General features: G+C 37.6%; 1 protein-coding gene across 5 annotated transcripts in view; it reads right to left on the bottom strand.

Annotated features, from left to right (window-relative positions):
* TNIK (TRAF2 and NCK interacting kinase) overlaps window positions 1–24,562 on the bottom strand; it is a 410,093-nt gene that overhangs the window by 124,616 nt on the left and 260,915 nt on the right. For all 5 annotated transcript variants that reach the window (XM_003925097.4, XM_003925098.4, XM_003925096.4 and 2 more), the window contains 3 exons: window positions 9,367–9,477; window positions 4,924–5,014; window positions 2,934–3,064 (listed from right to left, as the gene is read on the bottom strand). In XM_003925097.4, coding sequence (XP_003925146.1) covers window positions 2,934–3,064; window positions 4,924–5,014; window positions 9,367–9,477 — 333 coding nt within the window. The remainder of the gene's footprint in view (window positions 1–2,933; window positions 3,065–4,923; window positions 5,015–9,366; window positions 9,478–24,562) is intronic.

The following is a 24,562-nucleotide window of genomic DNA, read 5'->3' as shown; positions in this document are numbered from 1 at the left end:
GTTTAACTAATTTGCACTAAGGTCTAAATGACCGACACAATTGAACCTATTCTATCGGGATCCTTTATGTTTTAATAAAACAAACAAATTCATCTTCAATCTTTTTGATGTCTCAGGATACTTTTATAGCCAGGTGAACCTCCCAGTACCTCTGAAATCACTGTGCAGTATGACGACCTCTGTGGTTACTCACGCACTGGGCTTTGCCCATACCTAGAGTTCTGCACTGGTCTCATACCTTTTACAATGATCTTAAACCATACTCCTTAGCCATAATCTGAGGAAAGAGGACCCAAATATCAGTTTAACTCCAAGCTTTGGCTTGGCCAGAAGGAAAGCCTCTTCTAGGTACCCTACTGAAAACAAGTCAGTTTGTAGGCACCTACTTTATTTACATAGCAAAAGTCCCATATGTAATGGAGTCAGTCATAATACTTAAAAGATTAAGCACAGGGGCTGGGCTAGGTGGCTCATGCCTGTAATCCCAGCTGTTTGAGAGGTGGAGTGGGCGGATCACTTGAGGTCAGGAGTTCGAGACCAGCCTGGCCAACATGGAGAAACCCTGTCTCTACTAAAAACACCAAATTAGCTGGGTGTGGTGATACATGCCTGTAATCCCAGCTACTTGGGAGGCTAAGGTAGGAGAATCACTTGAACCCATTAGGCAGAGTTTGTGGCAAGCTGAGATTGCACTATTGTACTCCAGCCTGGGAAAAAGTGAAACTCTGTCTCAAAAAAAAAAAAAAAAAAAAAGAAGATTAAGCCGAGGGTAAAAGCAGCAAACACTGATTCCCCATGGTATGTTACATAGTAGTCTAGAATATCTGTGGCCCAGATGTAGACTAGTTAGCACTTGTTAGGTATAACTATGGTTTGAAGAATTGCTTATAGCTAATCATGATGAACATATCTGGCCTGGGATGTATATTTTGTAGTGTCTTCTCTGAAGGGATTTGCAAATGGAATTATTTAAATATGCTTATCATTAGCAGTTTAAATAAACAACACTTTTTTTTGGCAGGAGATTAATTTTTAACTTGGCAGCTGTTTTCAGACAGATTGTTGTCAGGTTATTACAGTGACTAACTTTGAAGGAAGGAGGAAAATTATGGGGGATTATAATGTTTTCAGACCTCCAAGCTGGCAATTCCCCAAAGAGGCAAATTTTCTGTCAACACTGAGATACGGGGCCTCAAAAACGTTGCAATGTTTGCATCTTTGAGACCTGATTTCAACAATAGCCCCACATGTCGAGAACAAATAATATTCCTTAAAAGTGAAATTCTTCAAATACACTGTTCAGTTGGTAAATTGGAGATGTATATGGAAGTACACTACAGAGGAGCAAGTTAATATATTGGAAAGAGCTCTGTCCAGAAAGTTTGGAGACCCGCCGGGCGCGGTGGCTCAAGCCTGTAATCCCAGCACTTTGGGAGGCCGAGGCGGGTGGATCACGAGGTCAAGAGATCGAGACCATCCTGGTCAACATGGTGAAACCCCATCTCTACTAAAAATACAAAAAATTAGCTGGGCATGGTGGCGTGTGCCTGTAATCTCAGCTACTCAGGAGGCTGAGGCAGGAGAATTGCCTGAACCCAGGAGGCGGAGGTTGCGATGAGCCGAGATCGCGCCATTGCACTCCAGCCTGGGTAACAAGAGTGAAACTCCGTCTCAAAAATTTAAAAATAAACAAATAAATAAATAAATAAATAAATAAATAAAAAAGAAAGCCTGGAGACCTGCATTCAGGTGCTACCTCTGAGAAGATCACTGACTGGGTGAGCACCTGCAGACCTCTGCCTCAGTTTCTTCATCTGTAAGATAAGAGTATTTACAGAGGATCACTAAAGTGTTTTGGTATAAAGTTCATGCACCTCTGAAACCAGCCCGGGTAGATCAAGTTTTGCCCAAGGTGTCCTGTAATGTACACAAAGACCGCGGGGTGTCTCTCTACCGAATGCGTAGCCTGGAAACCCACACACAGTTCCTAGATCCCACTGCCCCCACTTTCATTGTCTTGACTTTCAGTCACAGTTTATCAGAAAGCCAAGCCACCTGACAGTCCAATAAAATTGAAGGGCAATGACCCCAAATTCTGTTTGATTATTAGCTAGCAGAACAGAAAAGAGAAGGGCTTCTTGGAGAAATCTACTTGAACACAGCTTTGAATTTATTAGCAATTTTCTAGCTTATAATATAAAGTAAAACGTCACAGGTCAAATCTCTATGAAACATCAGGCCACATGACAGAAATACTATAAAGTAGTCACCAATATTCCATTTGATTCCCTCTCATAAGAAATAAAACCTAGATAATAATACTTTGAGCATTGTAGAAACGAGTAAGTCTGAATATCCTCAATCAGAAAAAGATGACTCAAGACAACATCTTAGTTTAACATAAAAAGCTATCATAATAATCTTCGAAAAACCTAAACCATAACCAAAATGGAAATCTGTTTTCCAATAATAATAAGAGAAAATTTAAAAAATACATAGAAAATGAAGCAATCATATAGAGTAGGTGAATTAATTAAAAAGATCCTCACTTGAAGAACACATGGACACAGGGAGAGGAACATCACACACTCACTGGAGGGGTGAGATGGGGAATTAAGGGAGGGATAGCATTAGGAGAAATACCTATTCCAGATGATGGGGTGATGGGTGTGGCAAACCACCATGGCACGTGTATACTTATGTAACAAACCTATACATTCTGCACATGTATCCCAGAAATTAAACAAAAAAGAAAAGAAAAAAAAAGATCCTCACTTGAATGTCTCGTAAGTCTTAAACTCAAATAATGTTTTTCAGTTTTCCCTTGGGGGGTCACATAAATCATAAATATAAAGGCATATGAGAACTCTCCAACTGCATGACCCCGGATAAGGTGGTAGGCATAGTTTTGAAACATAACAGAGACGTCATACCTTGAAATCATATGTGGCGTCTGGGTTTTCGTCACAGGCAATAACTTCTGGTGCCATCCAGTAGGGAGTTCCAATGAAAGTATTCCTCCTGCCCACTGTTCGATCAAGCTGGGCGCTGACTCCGAAGTCCACTATTTAAGAGAAGACAAGTAAGTCAAGTCTATGATCTTAAGTTTTATATGGCGATACAATGAATGTGAATTATTTTATTGTGGTAAAATATAAATCACATAAAGTCTACAGTTTTACCATTTTAAAATGTACATTTCTGGGGCACTAAGTATGTCCACACTGTTGTACGACCATCACTACTATCCACCTCCAGAATTTCTCATCTTCCCCAACTGAAACTTTGTACCTATTAAACAATAGCTCCTAATTCCCCATTGCCCCAAGCCCTGGCAATTATCGTTCTACTTTCCATCTCTATAAATTTGCCTATCCTCACTACCTTGTATAAATGGAATCATACAGTATTTGTCTTTTTGTGACCGGTTATTTCATTTAGCCTAATGTCCTCAAGGTTCATCCACATTGTAGCATGTGTTAGAATTTCCTTCCGTCTCAAGTTCAAATAATATTTCATTGTATGTATGGACCACATTTTGTTCATCTATTCATCTGCTGATGGGCTCCTGGGTTGCTTCACCTTTTCTATGCTGTGAATATATGTTTTTAAACTGCATGTAAAAATGGATGAAGCGTTACCAATGAGGAAGGCACAAAGAGTTATGTTTGGTTACACCAAGGCTCCACAGGGACCAAAAATAGGTGTTATAGAAAAAAGTAAGCTTGGTTGTCATAAAGGGTAGTATTTGGGGGATACAAGAAAAATGATTAAAAGCAAAAGTCTGGAGTGAGACTGCCTAAGTTTGTATCACATTTCTGCCACCTACTAGTGGTATGACCTAGGCTAGTAGATCCACCTCTTTGAGCTCCGGTTTCCTACTCTGTAAAATTAGGATGATATCTACATAGAGCTGCTCTGATGTTTATGAGAGATAATCTATGGAAAATGGTCATGTACACGGCCTGGCATATAATATACATTCAACAAGTAACTGTTAATTAGGGATGTAAGAATGCTCTCAGGATAGCTTATCTAGTTGGTACATATATAACTGCTTAGCCTACATAATGTATACTTTTGTTTTTAAAAGAGAATATTCATGAGATGAGAAAGTTTGGCCCCAAATGCTAACTAAGAAAAAAATGGAAATCATATATTTCAACAAGGAGACAGAGCAAATGTTTGGGACATAAACATAGAAGATGTTTAAATCTCTTTGAAAATATACAATCATGTGGACAGTGATCCTTTTCTAGATGACAATTCAAATATCCTACTGGATATTTGTCAATTCGTGCTCTTACTCATACACACCAAGCAGGAAAATTCACGTAGTAACTCTCTAGTTTATTTGGACAGTCCCAGATTTGTTGCGGAAAAAGCGCTAATGGAGATGCCAAAAGAAAATGATTCTCTGACTGATGGACTTGGGGATAATCAGTACGCACCTAAAGTAGAATATTGAGCATCCATTTTTGCACAGGAGCCCAAGGTAATAACAAAATCAATGTAAATATAAAACTTAAGCCTATGGGAATTATAGCAGGAATTGATTATTCTAAATATGCCTGTGTATGTTTTAATGGGAAAAAAGTTGGGTCCTAGAGCTCTGTTGTAGCAGCAACAATATAAACAATATAGGAGCCCATTTAAAAGTTTGTCACTTCTAATCTCTACTGAAACAAAAAAGTCTCAATTATTTCTACATATTGATTAAGCAAATGGTTCTGTTCCTACATTATATATATTCATTCCTCAGAATGCCTTGAGAAAATATTTTTTTAAATAGACAAATATTTTCCTATTTTTAGGGTAATGCCCTCCAAATCCACAGTGACAAATTAACATTAATTTTTTAAAGCTGTTAGTATAATAGCATCACTTCCTGCAATACCGAAGCTCACAGGATTTTGCTCTTACCTAGTTTAACTTCTGCATTTTCAGTCAGCAAGACATTCTGCCCTTTGATATCTCGATGAATCACTTTATGCTGGTGGAGGTGACTCAGCCCCTGGAGTGATGGAGAGTTAAGAAGGGTTAATAGGAACATAAGCCAAGACACAAACAAATTATTTCAAATGTTAATGACCCAAAAAATTTACACTCACCCAGACATAACTTTTCAGAATTATAATCACATCTTTCATGTGTTCATAGTGCTCTTCTAACTGTAGGTAATTGATCAATATAAATTAAAATACACAGGCAGTCCTCGCAATGCAAGATGCTGTGTTTAATGAAATGCTTGCATATCGGGATCTAATTATCAGGTATCCAGGAATCACGCAAGTGACAATATGGTTCCGACATGAACATGTGTTTCAGTTAATACTACCATGAAAAGCAAGGACTGCCTGTATTTGCTAGTTTGAAAAAGAACCATTTACACAGTCTCTGTACAGAAAACAAACCTGATTTAACTGAATCCCTGCAGAATTTTTGGCAATATTTGAATTTAAAAGTTAAAATTTACTTTTTGTTATATGATTGATTGATTGATTGATTGATTGAGATGCAGCCTTATTCTGTTGCCCAGGCTGGAGTACAATGGCACAAACTTGGTTCACTGCAACCTCTGCCTCCCAGGTTCAAGCGACTGCCTCAGCCTCCAGAGTAGCTGGGATTACAGGTGCCCGCCACCATGCCCGGTTAATTTATTTTAGTAGAGACGGGGTTTCACCATGTTGGCCAGGCTGGTCTTTAACTCCTGACCTTAGATGATAAAGTGCTGGGATTACAGGTGTGAGCCACAGTACCTGGCCTAGTTATACAATTTTAATTAAGCACAGTAAAATATTTCTCAGACCAGCCAAGAAATTTCCCACCGGCTGTAGCCAGTATGCTTCACATTTAAGAAGGAATACAATTTCTATTTCCTTTGTTGGCATTTAACACTGTCATTTTTAGTTTATGCTAGTTTATTCTATTTGTGACTTTGTGCTCATTATGTGAGATAATTATTCAGTGACAACTAAACCTGTTTGTGTTCCACTTCTTCATGAATTACTCTGTTTTTGGCTTTTTTGTGGTGCGAATTCTTTAACCTACAGACTTACTCTAAAGTAATCACATAGTTTCCAGATAAATCATAATCTAAAATAATCTAAAATTGGAGACTTAAAGTAAATTATTTTATGTTAACACTTGATAATTCAAGGCATTGGGTACACAAATGTTACCACTTTATTATTTATACTTTTTAATTTTTCTCCACAACAACAAAATCATGGTATGAAAAATGGAGTTGACACAAAAAGAAACAAAACTAGATATCTGAATTCTCTTGTCAAAAAAATTCAGCCTGAAAGTATAGATGTCCAAAAAGACCCATATATACATTTAGAAATATCAGGAAACATAAACTATGTTATAGAAGGGTTTGAGGCACTAGTGCAGGTCTTAAAAAATTGCCTTTCTTATCTGTTCAGTTTGTCGCAAGGTAGGCATCTAGCAGATTTAAATGTGTGATTTTCACAGTATTTACATATCCCATAAATCCTTAAGAGAGGGACTGAAGATCCCTTTCTTTCACCACTGAAGTGGTTGAAAGCAGAAATTAGAGCATGGAAGTGAGCCAAAAGTTCTTTTAATTAGATCACACAATGCATGGAGGTCATCTCTAAAACCTCTTGTGGCCAGACACCTTTGGGTGATCAAATGTCTCTTTCAGTGAGTCATGTCTGAAATGCTGATATCATTCCAGAGAAGGTATTGGAAAAAGGAGGAATACCACTGTTTTCACACATTGAGAGGTACTGAAACATGCTCATGTGATGAAACATCCCTGCTACTTTTAGAACCATGAAGATTAGATCAAATGACTGCTCCCTTGTAGGGTTCCCCAGCAGTGTGGAAAGGCACATTGGGCAGAACCAGCCCTAGAGACCTGATAGGTTCTTGGCACCCACTGAGTGGTCAGGATGATTAAATAATCCATCATGCTCTATCTGACTGAGCAAAATTTTAAGTCAGAAATTCAAAGTAAGTTTGCATAATGGCCCATCAAAACATGGAGATAAACATCAGATGTGGAGGACATTGTTTTTTCTCAAATTTTGTATTTTGTGTTCTGTATAAGAACACAAAATACAAAATTTATATTGTTGTCTCCTTGTTATTCCTCAAATTTTGATTTGTGTTCTGTTTAAGAACACAAAATACATAATTTATATTTTTGCCTACCCAAAGCCATGGGGGTCTTTTCTTAAGAGCTTTAATTTTTATATTTTTCCCGTTTACATCTATAACCCAGATTGAATTAATTTTTGAACATGGTATGTAGCTGTTGTCAAGTTTCATGTTTTCTTACAGACAGTCAATTGATCAAGTCCTACTTATTGATAAAAAGCACTCTTTCCCATTTGACCCAGCAATCCCATTACTGGGTATATATCCAAAGGATTATAAATCATTCTACTACAAGGACACGTGCACACGAATGTTCATTGCAGCACTGTTTACAATAGCAAAGACCTGGAACCAACCCAAATGCCCAACGATGATAGACTGGATAGGGAAAATGTGGTACATATACACCATGGAATATTACGCAGCCATCAAAAACGATGAGTTCACGTCCTTTGTAGGGACATGGATGAACCTGGAAACCATCATTCTCAGCAAACTGACACAAGAGCAGAAAATCAAACACCGTATATTCTCACTCATAGGTGGGTGTTGAACAACGGGAACACATGGACACAGGGAGGGGAGCACTACACACTGGGGTCCGTTGGGGGGAAATGGGGGAGGGGTGGGGGGTGGGGAGGTGGGAGGAGATAGCATAAGGAGAAATGACAGATACAGGTGAGGGGACGGAAGGCAGCAAACCACACTACCAAGTGTGTACCTATGCAACAATCTTGCATGTTCATCACATGTACCCCCAAACCTAAAATGCAATAAAAAATAAAAATAAAAATAAAATAATAATTAAAAAATAAATAAATAAATAAAAAAGCACCCTTTCCTTTGTCACAGACTAGGTATCCATATGATGTGGGTCTGTTCCTGGACCTTTGATTTTGTTCCTTTGGCCATTGCCTCATCTTGTAACAATACTGCTCTGTCTTAATTTATTAGTAGCTTTATAACAAATCCTGATAACTGGTCACATAAATCCTCCAGTTTTGTTCTTCTTCCTCAAGATTGCCTTGGTTATTATTGGCCCTTTGCATTTCTATATATATATATTTTTAAAATCAGCTTTATCAATTTCCACAGATATACCTATAGGAATTTAAACTGGAAGTTCAATGAAACCATGGATCAAACTGGGTAGAAATGACATCTTTACAATATTGAGTATTTGAATCTGTGAAATCATATACACCTCAATTTATTAAGGTCTCCTTTAATATTTCTCAGTAATATTTTGTCATTTTCAGGATAGAAGTCATTAACATCAATGTTATAATTTTAAAATTCCATTTTCTATTTGTCTTCTGCCTAATTTGGTTTGCATTTAATGGACAGACATCATCTTCTTATGCCTTCCTTCCTTTTTAAGTTGTATCCATTTCATCCATCCACCTAAATCATATAATCTATCTTTCAAAGGCATATCTTGAACACACAGTTAAAAAGTTTTAACTTTTGTTCCCTTAAACCTAGAAGGCAGAGCTTATAAATATTAATGGCCAGGAAGATCCAGTAAGAATGCTCAGTAGACATATTAGTAGGAAGGGATGATTAAGCTATTCTGAATGAACTAAAATATGCCCAATTACTTTCTTCTTCCTGAACTCAGTTCAGCAAATATAACACTACTGTCTAGATTTCCTGGTTGGGACAACTGGTCAAACAGGCAGTCTTGTTCTGCTATTTTGATTAGTTTAAGTGATTAGGTCTCAAAGATTTGTTTTAAAGGTAAAATAAGTTAAACTAGGTTGTATGTATAGGAATGACTAAAGTCACACAATCCTTATAAACTTTATATGGTGGGAAGGTATTACTCTGTTAAGAATAATATATTAGTTATTAACTTTCACAAACAGATAAATGAGTGATCAAAATTTCTCTTAAAATAATTCATTTCCTAAGTGGAACACTGTATTTATGATCTAAAATCAGCTTTCTGATTGGAAACAGCATTCAAAATGAATCCCTTTTTAAGCAAAATCACCCAATGTTAACCTAAATGAAAATATGCTCATCGCTTCTCTCCAGAATGGCTCTCACATCCGTTAGAGCAGACCTTCGCACCAAACCACCACCACCACCACCGACAGGATAAACTTTTAAAGGGTTGTTGATATGCTTATGAATTTCATTAGAAAGTCAGAACAAAGTTCAGTCCCTCCTAAGAGATCATGTGTTGCTTGAAGGATCTGGGAGGTGGACCAGACCCCACTTGTAACCTACCCGTAAGATTTCCCTGCAGATGTACGCGATCCACTCCTCTTTCAACGTGTTACCTTTCGTGTTCTTGATCAGGTCGGTGACAGAGCCAGCACCACAAAATTCCATCACCAACTGGCAAAGGAAGCAAACAAACCATTATTTTAATGATGCTTCACGGATTCTATTAAGTTGGGGTAAGAAACCACAAGTAATCGGCTAGCTTGAAATGCCATTCCTGCAAAGAAAAAGTAATCATAAAACAACATATAAAACACAAGCTTTTACCTTCATTTACTCCCAAAATGATAGAGAGGAAAGACTATTTTTAAATTTTTCAACCTGTAAGTTATAGTTGGAAGTTGAGGAAACTCTCCATATTCTAAGTTATTTTTTTTTTGTTTTGTTTTGTTTTTGAGACAGAGTTTTGCTCTGTTTGCCAGGCTGGAGTGCAGTGGTGCAATCTTGGCTCACTGCAACCTCTGCCTCCAGGGTACAAGCGATTCTTTTGCCTAAGCCTCCCGAGTAGCTGGGACTACAGGGGCCCACCACATCCAGCTAAGTTTTGTATTTTTAGTAGAGACAGTGTTTCACCATGTTGGCCAGGATAGTCTTGATCTCTTGGCCTTATGATCTACCCACCTTGGCCTCCCAAAGTGCTGGGATTAGAGCTGTGAGCCACTGCACCCAGCCTCTAAGTATTTTTTTTTTTTTAATGGGAGTAGGTAGGTGGCTCAGACAAAATTAATAATCTCTCTGTTTTTACTTAGCAGTCAAATTTTCACATAAATTAGGTTTATTCCCCTATCAGAAAGAACTATGGTTCTCTAGGTGTCCCAACCTAAGGTTACAGAAGTGCACACTGTTTATGTTATTGGTTTGTAAGTGGCACTGTAAGCTGTCAGTGTGGGGACTATCTGTTTTTAATTAACTTCAGCGAATGTTCCCAGGAGATTGGACACACCAAATAAATTCAATAAACAATAAACTCTAATTTAGCACCTTTCATCCAAAAGCTCCAAGCACTCTATAAATATAAACTCATTGCAGTACTTAGCAACTTATTAAATAGGCAGAAAATAAACATCGCCCTTACTTAATGGGATATAGAGACCATGTGGAAAAAAAAAAAAGAGTCATCTATGTGCTTTTACATGCATTTTTCTAGGCTTAGAAAAACACATCCATTTCCAGATTTTCACCTTTAAAAATATCTTCAACAAAGGTCACCTTATTAGGTACTTACATATTTTTTAATGATTATATAAAAAGAATTCATAATAACTAGCAATCAATTCCTGACTTGGTAATAGAGACAGAACTAAATGGATCCTCAATAAAATCACATTGATGGCTTTGGCTTTGTCCAAATCGACATTCCTGATATCAGCACTGTTTCCACGTCCTAAAAGATACTTCACCAGGCTGCAAAATCTTTAGGCAGAAATTATTTTTTTTCTTTTTCTCTGTATACCTAATAGAAATCCAATACAATTTCATGAAATGAGTTTCATGAATAAGTTTCCAAAGCTTGTTCTGATTTGTCTTCGTATGATTCCACAAAGGCTAGGGAAACCTTTCCACCTTCTCCAAGAAGCCAGGGAAGTTGCAAGACCTATAAGTGTTTATAAGGAAATTTGGGAAGTTCCACAAGTAGACGACATTCCAACCAGATAAAACTTGGTAAATTACAATATGTAATAGCCCAGAAACTACCAAAGACCACAACATCATGTCAAAAAGGATTCAATTTGACGAGACTCCAAGTGGCAAAAGATGGGATAATTCGAGCATCTATAAGAATAATAGCTGTAATGTGAAGAAATACTTTAAATGCTTTTAATTAAACGCCTAAATAAAGTCACCCCCCTCCAAAGGATATGACTGGCACTATTAGAAGAAAATAACAAACCAACTTTGAGAACTGACATATAAAAGGAAAGACTGAGGAGTTTATACTGCCTTTTTAGTACAAATCTTACCACTGGGTAGTTGAATAATAAAAGAGGGAAAGTTTCTCTTCATAAAAAGTAGGTATTCCATGTAATAAACGAAGAAAACACGGTAGAATTAGAATGCCACTATTGTATGCCTCTTAATAAGCTAGCAGACTCAGGCAGTGATCATCAATGACTGTTAATATTTTTTAAAAGTAAATATAATTTGCCTCTTGATAAAAGAACACACATTACCTAGGAAGTAGTATTGCCAAAAATAAAAACAAAAATCTGAATATGATCAAGCTTAGCTCCAACCACTGATTTACAGGAAATTCAGAGAACTGAGGAACATGTAACCTCCTGGAGATACGTTCAATAAAATCTAGACCAGGATGTTAGTCAAGACAAAGAGTTTTTTCAATACATAGATGGCAAGGGAGGGAAAAAAAGAGATGGAAAGAAAACCTATAGATTTAAAAACACTTAAAAAGATATACCAACAAATTGCAATGAGTGCACCTTATTTAGACATTGTTTTTTTTAAAAAAAAGATGTTAAAATTTTTGAGATAATTAGAGTTCTGAATACAGAGTTAGATATTTGAGGATACTCAAGAAATCTGGTTAATATTTTTAAAGTATAATAATGGTACTGTGGTTTTATAAAAAAAAAGTTATCTTTTAGAGGAAAATGCTGAAATACTTGTGAATAAAATTATATGACAGTTTCTTCCATAAATAATGCTGAGACTACTGGATATCCACATGCAAAAAGTGATGTTAAATCTTTACCTCATATCCTATACAAAAATATTAACTCAACATGGATCAAAGACCTAAATGTAAGCGCTAAACCTATAATACTTTAATGAGAAACCATAGGGATAACTTCCTTTGACCTTAGATTTAGCAATGGCTCCTGAGATATGACAACAAATCTACAAGCACCAAAATAAATAGAAAAAATTAATTTTATCAAAATTATAAACACTTGTCAATGAAAGGATAGTATCAAGAGAGTGGGATAAGTATTTATCCCCACAGAATGGGAAAGTATTTGCAGATCATATATCTGATAAAGGTCTACTATCCAGAACATATAAAGAACTCTTACCACTCAATAACAAAAAGACAAACAACCCAATTTAAAAATGGGCAAAGGACTTGAATAGACATTCCTCCAAAGAAGATATACAAATGGCTAACAACGACATGAAGAGGCATTTGATGTCATTGGTCATTAGGAAAATACAAACCAAAAACCACAATGAGATACCACTTTACATCCACTAGGATGGATATTAATATAACAAGGGGGGAAAAAGGCAGAAAATCGCAAGTATTTGTAAGGATGTGGAGAAATTGGAACCTCTATACACTGCTAATGGGAATGTAAAATGGTGCAGTCACTGTGGTGAACAGTTAATGGGTTCCTCAATAAGTTATACACAGAATTGATACAAGACTCAACAATTCCACTTCTAGATGTATACGCAAAAGAATTGAAAACAGGTGTTCAAACAAAAACTTGTACATGAATGTTCAAAGTAGCACTATTCACAATAGACAAACAGCAGAAATAACCAAAATGTCCATCAACAGAAGAGATAAACAAAATGTGGGATACCCATACCACAAAACATTATTCAGGCATGGAAAGGAATGAAATACTGATGCATGATACGTGGATGAATCATGAAAACACTATGCTAAGTAAAAGAGAAGCCAGACAAAAACAGGCCATGTATTGTATGATTCCATTTATGTGAGATATCCAAAATAGGAAATCCATAGAGACAGAAGTAGACTAGTAGATGCCAGGGACAGCGGGTAGGGAGTAACAGGAATGACTATTTAATGGGTACACAGTCTCCTTTTTGGGTGATGAAAATCTTCTGGCACTAGACAGTCATGATGGTTGCATAACATTGTGACTATACTTAATGGCCATGAGTTATACATTCTAAAGTAGTTAAAATTTAGGGAAATTTTATGTTTATGTTAGCAGAATTTTAAAAAATGATATAAGTTTTGTTCCAAAATAACTAGAGGGGGCAAAGTAGATGGGCATGTAGATGGGCATGTGGATGGGGTGGAATTGGCTACTGGTTGAAGGCTGTTGGGGCTGGTTTGGGGCATATAGGTGTTCACTATACTGTTCTGCCTTTTTTGGTGTATTTTTAGGAGTCTCCACAATACAAAGTTAAAGAAAGTCCCATACGTAGCAAATCGGGGTTCAATGCCAGCAGGGTGGACCAAAGAAACATCTGTTGGTAGCAGGAAACGAATATTTTCCCGAGTGAGCAAAACATGTTTATGTCCTTTCTCTAAGTCTCATTTTGAAAAGCACATTGACCAGGCCTCCTGTGAATACATCCATCGCTCCTGTGTCAGCTAGAGAAAATGTCCCACCACTGAGCTCTATTAGGCCATGTAATTACAGCTCCCAAGGAAAGCAATGGAAGCCCAGCATCTTGACTCTTTCAAAATTAGATTGGACAAAATACTTTCAAATATTCAGTAGGAAACAATCCTACTCTAGCCAGGCACTACTGTCAGTGATTTCTGTAATTTCCCTTTCCATTCAGCTCCAGCTGAAGGCAGCTAAATTCTTTTCATCTCACTATGGAACAAAATGATTGTTAAACTATATAATGGGATTTTTAAAAAAAGAAAGAAAAAAACCTAGCACTTGCTAGCAATCAGTTCCTAGAGCCACACAGCAACGCTGATAATTACTGCCACCACACAGCAGGGACCCTCCCTCTCCATAAGTAACCGCATCACATTAATAAACAGAAACAGAGCTCAACATGCCAAGCTCAGCAGTGATAAGTCAATAACTTCACGTCTCACAAGAAATAATGGGTCGTTAACATTTTCCCAAAAGAAAGTTCTCAAAGAGTTTATATTGGGATAATAATACTTGCTAACATTTACTGAGAATCCACCATGTGCCAGGCACTGGGTGAAGTGATTTGCAAATGCTTCGTTCATTCTCCTTCACCTAACTTCCTTTTTTTGTATTTGGAAATACAGCTCAGTTATGGTCTGTACCTTATCCATAGTCTACACTCATACTCACTCATGAGCAGGATGAAAGGATGTTGTCTCTCAATTATTAGTAATGTGTCCTTGGGTATGTTCCCTAACCACCCTGGGCTTCACAGTGTCTCTCTTCCCACTACTACCACTCTGATAAAATACAAAATAAAAGCATCAACCTCACAGCTTTGATGTGAACATGAATTGTGTTTATGGATATAAAGCTCCTATCAGCCAAAAAAATCTCAATGTTTTTATGATGTTTCTATTCTTTGGTCTATTCTGCATTTATAAAAATGCAAAAAGAGTTTCTGACATGGAAGATAGCATCAATACCTCCCTTACGTCCACTTTGCTTGGAGGATGAAGAGACAGGGATGAAAGATGTTTGTAAAAGGCACTGCGGACATTTTTCTAAAACCTCTATTAATAAAAGAGCACCAGTGACACTTGTCTCTTTTTGAGACAGAGTCTCACTCTGTCACCACGCACCAGGCTGGAGTGCAGTGACACAATCTCAGCTCACTGCAACCTCCGCCTCCCAGGTTCAAGCAATTCTCCCGCCTCAACCTCCCAAGTAGCTGGGACTACAGGTGCATACCACCACGCCCAGCTAATTTTTGTATTTTTAGTAGAGACGGGGTTTCACCATGTTGGCCAGGATGGTCTCGATCTCTTGACCTCGTGATCTGCCAGCCTCGGCCTCCCAAAGTGCTGGGATTACAGACTTGTCTCTTTTTCAAGTTTGTACCACACAGCAAGAAGACATGATGGTGCATTCCAGGGCAATGGATCTTTTTATTTGGAAGACAGTGGTGATGGGGGTGGGGGAATTTAAAAGGAGTCTTATATTTGAAATTTTAACTTAACACCGCCTAAATAAATAACTGGGTTAGAAACTGAAATAAACATGCATACCACTTTCGAAGAAAGAAGGAAGATCAAGTTCAAGGTGGTTGGGGGCAGGATAGGGACTAGGCCTTGTCCTGGAGAAGGTGTCCAAAAAAAGCATAGTATGAAGCAACCAATTTATCAGAGAAAGGAATTGCTTGGATTATTTAGACATGGGTAGCTATTTTGTCTGAATAACAAAAGTTGGTTTTTAAAAACCAAATAGTTCTGACACTTCACAATTCGCATGGTTCATTGTCAGCTGTTTTTGTCAGTTGTCACATTTCTGATAAGTAGGATGTTTTCTCTTAGAGTTTGGTGGGCGGTTACTTAGTATGCCTTCCTGTGCTTCTCTCCTCTCCAGGACAATATTTAAATAAAGAGTCTTCAGCCTTGGCTGATCCCAGAAGACATTTCAGAATACTGAGTCAGCACTGAGGTTGTCTCTTCACAGAGACAGGGGACCTTCAGCATGGAATCACCAGATGTGATCCGCATCTAAACTTCCCTTTCTCGCCCTAATAACCTCTAAAATAATTTTAAAAGATTTATTCTCAAAGGCAGTCAAGGGTTTGGATGATTCCTGGGGCCCCTAAAGTATTCACTCACTTGCTAGTTTATTGTTTTTTAAGTTCCTGTAATGAGAAACGAAGTCTTAGGATGGTATTTTAAAACTGCAGACACTTACCCAGAATACCAAGAATTCCTTGTCGGGAACTAATTCCTCCTAAATGTCACTAGTCAGTCACCCACAAAAATAAATGACTACTAACAGATCCCTTCTCTTTTACAGTAAAAGGAGGGGTCGGAGGCAGGGGGCAGGAAGAGGAGCAAGCGGGAGGACAAAGGTCTTTCTAAAGTGAGAAGAGTTTGCACCAAACAGTTTAAAGGGCACCCTAAGAAAATAATAGGAAAGAGAAACTTACAAGAACACAATTCTGCAAAGATTTAACTCGGAAACATCAACGAGGCAGGGAGTATTTTCATCATGTGTGGCTGAAAATAACCACAGATCTCGTCTGCATGATTTATGATGGTGTAAACAAAGTCCAAACTCAGTAACTTTGGTACAGAAGGCTGCTTTATTTGCAAAAGGTAGTTTAAGTCTCAAAATATAAAATGTCTGTAGAGAAATACAAAATACAAAAATTGGTAGGTATACATATGAATGCATGTATCATTTCAATTAACTAGAGTAAAGCAAATCTTGGGAACTTCATGTTTGAAAAAGCAACTTCAATGGCCTTTTGCATTCATTTTTAAACTAGCATGTACAGTATGTGAAAAAAAAAACCTCTTGGTTTCTGAATTATATTTTTAGACTGGGAAAGAGAATGCTTAAACTGTAAATTTTAAGACGTCCAAAGATAAAAAAAAATGAGTTCCAAGGATGGGAGGTATCCTAGACTTTATAATAAAGCTCTGGATAGTGAACAACTCTACCCCTTGAAAATGACAAGGGCAGTTTGAATATACTGAGCCAACTAGTATCTTTAGTAACAAGAAGTCTGCCCAAAGGACAGGCCCACTACAAATGCTCAAGTTGCCTATGTCTAAACAGACGGAAAACCCAGAGTCAGCATGACAGCATTCAAGGAAATGTTAAGGACATTAGCTGCATCTTGTATTTGGTGTCTGGACTCAAATTCCACAGTATGCATGCAAAATCTTCTACAGATTTTTTTTTTTCGGTGGGGCGGGGAGGAATAAGTCACTACATGCCAATTTTGTCCAAAGACCCAATCATAGAAGCTAACTTTAAGATTGAAGAAATTTGCAACTCTGCATGTCAGAATGTTACACCCAAATAGAAGAATGTGTGGTGAGGAATGGTGAACCCATTTCTAGACAGGTTGAAAATAGGAAAAGAAAAGAAATTGCTAGCTTTAGAGCATTTAGGACTAATCATCTTGATTGCTGAGGATTTTGAGAAACACAACATAAAATAGGATCATAAACTTTGGCTCAAAATGTATCTGTAAAAAGGAATCAGAAGGGTTGTATGGACCATTAGCAAAATAAGCTTGGGTACATATAAAGTCTTCCTTTTGCTTAGACGAAAGGAAGTTTAAACAAAGTTCAAATGAAATTTTTGGGGCAAAAGAAGACATCGATTTCATATTCTTATCAAAGAATCACCCATTAATTCATAAAATGGCTCTATTAAAGTTCAACTCAAACCATTTGCAACATATTAAGTTCCATGTAACTTCATATCTGTGTTTGTATCTGTGTAACTTATCTTGTGTCTCCATAGGTCTTGCAATGTGGCAGCTCTGAAGCTAGGAGACTGTTTACAATAATTTCTCTCACCATGTTAGGCATATATATGGTATACGCTAAACTCAAATTCAATCTGCCAAATTCAACCTTTAAAAATTTCTGCTCACAAATAACAAGTAAATAAATTCCCCAGAAAAGGGACCTAGACTCTTTATTTGAAGAAATGGAGTTTTTACTTATAAAAGTAACAAACACTAATCAAAACAAGTTTTAAAAGCCTCATTTCTGATACACAGCACTAACAAAAGATAGTTATTCAAAAGATTCAGCCATGAGTGGTTAATTCTTTTTCCTACAAACTTCACACAAGGGTGGTTAAATTTTTGAGGGCATTATCTGCAGTACCTAACATTTAAATGTTAAGACAATGAAAATTGAAGTGGGGATAATTTTTACCAAGCCAAGATGCTATAGCAATGTAAATCCAAAATACAGCCGAAGTAGGTTTAGGATTTGTGGCCAACATCAGTGCAGATTCTGAAAAGGACCTTTCATGGGTAGTTAGTGGGTGTGTTTCTTAGCTCATCTCAGCATCTCACTCTGAGATGACCTTACGCAGGGCTGGGTAAGTAACATGAATACATGAAATTGAGTATGTGTGGAAGACAACAGGGGATGTTGGGGCCTCTGGTGCAAATTGGAATGATATGTGCCCTCTAAACAGCTGGTACACTGCTCTAACATATTGCTGCTATTTGAAATTTCAGGCCCAATATGTCTAGATCCGATTTTTTAAAACTTTTCAAGGAATCCAGACTTTTCTGTGAAACTGTTCAATTTTTCTAATGTTGGCATAATTAAACCACCACTACCTTATGTGAACCAAACTTAACATATTTATTGTGGCAGCATTTAGCCTCCAGGCTGACAGTTTGCCAACTAAGAACTAGTCCAACATTACCATTTTTTAAGGTACAACCCAAATGCCAGAGACACTGGCTTTACCGAGGCTCGACTCTGGGTCTCCAGATTCCCAGGCTGTTCGGATCTTTGTCCTTAAAACGCACACAGTATAATTTCTTAACTCTTGGCTCTGCAAGTGTATGGTGTTAAAGCCTGATGAACAGCTAACTGAGTGATTACTGGGCGAAAATCTGTTATCTTACTGGACCGTCCTATATATCAGAAGATGATTACAAATTTATTTCCTGTTACAAGATATTTTAGTCCTGTATTATGGCGGTATCAAAAATAGACAGCAAAATATGTGAGTTCACATTCTAATTTTTGAGAAATTAGTCCATTTAAGAAACAGTACTTTTCACTCTCTCCCGGTGTCTGAAAGGCATGCGGCTAAATGGAGAGCCTCTCATCACTGATAGGCAGCAGAATGAGATGTTGTGTGTCAGAACTTGCCTTGTTTCCGAGAGATCGGAATCTTTATTGAAAGGGCTCTCTTTTTTGATATCCGGATCAGACCCTGAGCAGTTGATAAAGGAGAATTGCTTGGCCACTATCAGAAGTAGTTGTATTTCCACAAAGGGCTAGTGTTAAACAAGAGTTTATCTGCAACAAGACTGATAGGATTCGAACAGATTATGATTCAATCAGACACCTGCAACAGCATATATACTGGCTAGTGGGATATGTGCAAACCTGTCCTCAGGCCACAGCAAAGTAAATATCTGGGGAATATTTCATGTAGTATGAATACAGGGAATAAATGTTAGAAAGTGCTGCTTTTGGTTTCTTTAAGCCATGTCTTTACATAATTCATAATATTTTTATATAAACGTAATCCTAACAAAATACCATTAGTACAAAGAATCAATTTTCTATGACCTTTGCAATTATTTGATAAAACACTCCCGAAGCGCCTAATGCACTTTTCAAAATGTATTTCTTAGAGTGTACGGCACTCTTATTAGTAGCTAACAGGTCTTACTATCCTCTTTGAATATTGGGTAAACAGAGGAATACAAATTAGAGGTGAAGTCAAAATAAATTTATTCAAACATAAAGCTTCAGACCTATTTAGAACATCAACTTCTGATACCAGAACTATTTTTCAGGAACAAAGGAGAAGAGTGTAGTTGTAGGGTTTAAAGGCTTGATTCTTAAATCGGACAGCTTGGGGTTAGCTAACATACTGGCTTCATCACAGACTTGCTATAAGACCTTGGACAAACTTCTGAACTCTGAGCCTAGTTTCCTTCATCGGCAGAGTAGGGATAATACTTAATTTGCAGAATGGTTGCAAAGATCTAATAAGATAAAATGACAAGGTAAACAAGTACAGTTCTTGGCACATGATAAGCAGGTGATATTACCTACCACTGTTCTTATTAACACAGAATGCCCCAAATTTAGTGAGTCAGAAGCCTTGGAATAAGTATGTACTGTTATTCTATGACTGTGTTTCCACCAATGTTGTAATCTGGTATTAATTTCCTAACTATTGTGTTTCTGTCTTTCCTTTTCCTAGTTCTTTCTTGATTTGTCACCACATAGAAGAGGAGCAACTAGGAAAAGAAATGACGCTTTTGCCCTCATGAGGTCTTCCATAGCTTTTATCTTCATCTCCGGTAACAAAGAAGCTACCGGACAATTGCTGGAGGGGATGGTCGGAGCAGCCCTCTGCATAGACACAAGTCTGACAAGTGTTATGCCCTTTGTCCTTCACACCTGGCAGAATATAGGGGCTGTAACTGCCACATTGTGTCAGCTGCAGTTAATTGCATTTAATTGAAGTAGAGTAAGCCAGCAAAATTCCTCCCCATGGGGTCCCGTTTGGAACTGCTCACTACTTGTAGATCCCCCTTGATCAAGTTCGGGCAGGGGGTTCACTTACTGAAATGGTTTCCTAACGCCTCTCCTGTTTCTCTCCTTGACCCAGCTGGTCTATTCTCAACCCGGCAACTGAAGTAACCCCTTCAGTATGTGGGTCAGATCCCATTCCCCTCATTCCACCTTCAGCATCCTGCATGGCTCTCCCACTTAATGCAGAGTAAAAGCCGAGGTCTTTCCAATGGCCTGCAAAGCTCTGCATGATCTGGATCCAGGCTGCAGACTGCTAACTTCTCAGAAACACAGCAAGGGAGCTCTCTGGATTATTTTTATGCGGGCACTGATCCCATTTATAAGGGCTCCATCTTCATCACCTGATCACCTCCTAAAGGCCCCACCTCCCAATACCATCACATTGAGGGTTGGGATTTCAATATATGAATTTTGGGGCACACAAATATTTAGTCCATAACACACTGCAACCCTTACCTGCATTCCCCATTAATACTCTAGCAGGCGCTTACCAGCTTCCAGCATCCTCTATAATTGTCTTCTTATATTTATTGTTTGTAGTCTACAGCAAGAATGTAAGCTGCATTAAAATAAGGACTTTGATCAATTTTGTTAACTGTTATATTCTGAGTGCTTGGAAGAGTGCTTTGTGCCTAGCTAGTGCTTGATATATATACATATATGTGTATACATATCATGTATATATATGATATAATATACATATACATATATATAGATGAATGAATGACTATATGGAAATATACATGTTCTCACGTATGTGTATACATATGGAAGAACAAATTAATGACTGGGGAATAAATAAATGAACACAAACACATCAGGCTCTTGCTTCCCAGTGACAACAGCCATCTCCATGACAAGAGCAATTGACCAGGGTGAGAACTACTGGGAAGTGACTCATTTCCAGAGTACAGTACCTCCCATTAACACCATTCAGATGCCAACAGAGGCTTGCTGCTTTCTCCAAGTACCTACCTGAAAATGAACTAAAGATTTTGCTCATTTAAAAAAAAAAAAACTTCCAGGGAGCTTTTACAGAACTACCGACCAAGCTGAAGTGTTATGTTTTTAGGATGCCTGCATTCTGGTCCTGCATCATCCACTAATTAGTTTTGAGGCCCTGGAAAAGTCAATTAACTTCACGAGGACCCAGCAAAGTCTAAGAGGACTAATTCTCCTTCCAGCTTAAAATATCTCAGGATCTGGAAACAGGTAAAAATGAGTCAAGCCCTGCTTGACCACCCCTCTCCTTCCCTCAACCACTGATTTGTAAATAAACACCCCAATTTTAATAATTCAACTTAACATGAAAACCAACTATCCTATCTGGCCCATGTCACAAAATGAATGAAATTAATAGTTAGGTGTGGTTCATCTAGAAATAGCTGTCTTAACTCAGGTAATAAGCTGAGAGGTGTTTCTAAAGCTATATTCACGCTTTATTTTAATTTAGGATCATAGTCCTGATCAAAGAAAAAAACCTTTCTAATGACAACTTTAAAACAGCAATGATTCCTTGTATTATGAATAACGCTGCAATAAACACAGGCACTCAGATGCCTCTTTGAGATACCAGAAGTGGGATTTCTGGATAAGGTAGTTCTATTTCCAATTTTTTCAGAAACCTCTGTAGTATTTTCCATACGGCTGTACCAACTTACATTTCCACCAACAGTATACAAGGGTCCCCTTCTCTCTATATCCATACCAACAATATACAATTTCTTTTTTTTTAAAACATTTTTTTAATTTTAATTTTTTTTTTTTGGTAGAGATGAGGTGTCACTATGTTGCCCACGCTGGTCTCGGATTCTTGGGCTCAAGCAATCCTCCCAGCCTTGGTCTCTCCAAGTACTGGGATAACAGACATGAACCACTATGCCCGGCCAATAAACAATTTTTATTTGTTGATTATATCTTAATAGAATTGGGAGAAAAAAGTCATGACAGTGGTTTTCCTTGGGGTGGCAGTGATTGAGAGGGATCACAAGGGGGACTTTCCAGGTTGCTGATAATAAACTGGGGGATAACAGGTATCATTCTCTACGTGTCATCTGCTGCAGCTTCTGGCAATTCAGGGTCATTGCTAAAATGCTAAATTGTTGACAATGTAGAATTCTTTCGGAAACACGAAGACAACTTAACTCATGCCACCTCGTCATATCCTGTTGAGTCTTCAGGGCTTAGGGAACCTGAACTCTCAAAAGTACCTGCTGCAACCATGTTTTGTTCTAACAATATAATTTTCATTCATAAACCAATGATTTTGTCAGCATCATACCACCCAGTGCCTTCCAAAAGCTGCAGAGGGAGGCAAAAGACACAATCCTCGTCCTCGGAGAGTGGATGGTGTTTATAAGGATCAAGGACAGCCCAGTGGCAGCAATAACAAAAGCAGCAGCAGAAAGGGTTCAGATGCTGAGCTTAAGAGAAATTTCAAGCCAGGTTCAGTGGCTTGCATCTGTCATCCTAACACTTTGGGAGGCCAGGAGTTTGAGATCAGCTTGGGCAAGAAAGTGAGACAAAAAATAAATAAATTAGCTAGGCATAGTGGCATGCACCTGTAGTCTGAGCTACTCAGAAGGCTGAGGCGGCAGGATCGCTTGAGCTCCAGTATTTAAGGCTACAGTGAGTTATGACTGTGCCACTGCACTCCAGCCTGGAGGGCAGAGCAAGACCCTGTCTCTAAAAGAAAATGTATTAAAGAGAAAGATTAGGGGGAAAAAGCAGGTATAAAAGAAATATGTCTTTTAAAATTAAATTACTAAAATTACTACCTCAAAATAAATATTTTCAACAGTTAGTATCCATTATTTCAGATATTCTCACCATGTCGCTACATGTATATTTTTCCACAAAATAAAAACATACAGTATTTAGTTATAACCTCTTCAAAAGGTTTTAAAAAGTCCTTCTATAATTGCTTTTTTGTGTTTTTGTTTTTGTTTTTGTTTTTGTTTTTGTTTTGAGACTTGAGTCTTGCTCTGTCACACAGGCTGGAGTGCAGTGATGTGATCTCGGCTCACTGTACCTTCCACACCTCCCGAGTTCAAGCGATTCTCCTGCCTCAGCCTCTGGAGTAGTTGGAATTACAGGCACCCACCACCATGCCTGGCTAATTTTTTTGTATTTTTAGTAGACAGTGTTTCACCATGTTGGTCAGGCTGGTCTCAAACTCCTGACCTCAAGTGATCTACCCACCTCAGCCTCCCAAAGTGTTGGGATTACAGGCGTGAGCCACCATTTCCAGCCCCTACTACAATTGTTAATGCTTATCCATTTATAAACGTAGAGCTACATCATTTTAATAGTCTGGAGTGTCCCTTAAGTGACTTCCTATTGGTTAACTTCTACATGCATCTCTATGTAGTTACCTAAATAAATGACCTTATTTACAAGACATTCCTGCCTGTGGAAATACTGAGTCAAAAGTAAGGGACTTGCTTTGGCAGAGTGTGTGTGTGTGTGTGTGTGTGTGTGCGCGCGCGCGCGCGTGTGTGCATGTGTGTGTGTATGCATGCACGTGTGCATGCCAACTGCCCTTGAGTTAAGTTGAACCAGTTTTCATCCCATGAGCAGTGGGTATGAGTGTTCATTTTGGACATTATCATTAAAAAAAAGTCTTTGCCAATCTACTAGGCAAGAAATGGTATCTATTGTTTTCTTGTGGATTTATAGTGCTAGTAAGAATAACCTTTTAAAAGTATCTATTGGTAACTGATATTTCTTACTTTTTTGGTTGTAAACTTTTCCTTAACCTTCCTATTATTAATTTCATGTTTTTCCTATTGATTTATAAAAATGCTTCATCTCTGAAGATTATGAAATTTCTTTGCACATTATATATAAATGTTTTTACAGTTATTTGCGTTTTTACATTTTTGTTGACATTTAAAAAATGTATATAGCCAAGTTCATCAAAATTCTATTTTATATCAAAATTCTATTTTATGATGTATTCTTTTGTTGTCATATATCTCTCTTTAGGATTATATAGTCATATTTATTTTCTCTCACTACTTTTATATGTTTAATCTTCATATTTACATGTATTATACATTTAGAGGCCACAATTAAAACCTTGCTGTAACTTGTTCAGAATCACATAAACTATATAAAATGTGTTTACCATCAAATTATTATTTTTTTTACATTTGGAGATAAGTCTTATGGAGAAAAAAAAATCCCAACAGTTCTTTTCATTTCCAAAGATTGAGTATTCATATTAAATGACATGAAAATCTTGTTTTATAAGCAAACAATTTTATATCCTTTTTGGTCACTGATTGCATGACTGCATTC

The sequence above is a fragment of the Saimiri boliviensis genome, chromosome 9, assembly GCF_048565385.1.
Source record: "Saimiri boliviensis isolate mSaiBol1 chromosome 9, mSaiBol1.pri, whole genome shotgun sequence".
NCBI classification, from domain to species: domain Eukaryota; kingdom Metazoa; phylum Chordata; class Mammalia; order Primates; family Cebidae; genus Saimiri; species Saimiri boliviensis.
Note: the sequence above shows the minus strand (reverse complement) of the source record. Positions and strands in the feature narration are given on the sequence as shown.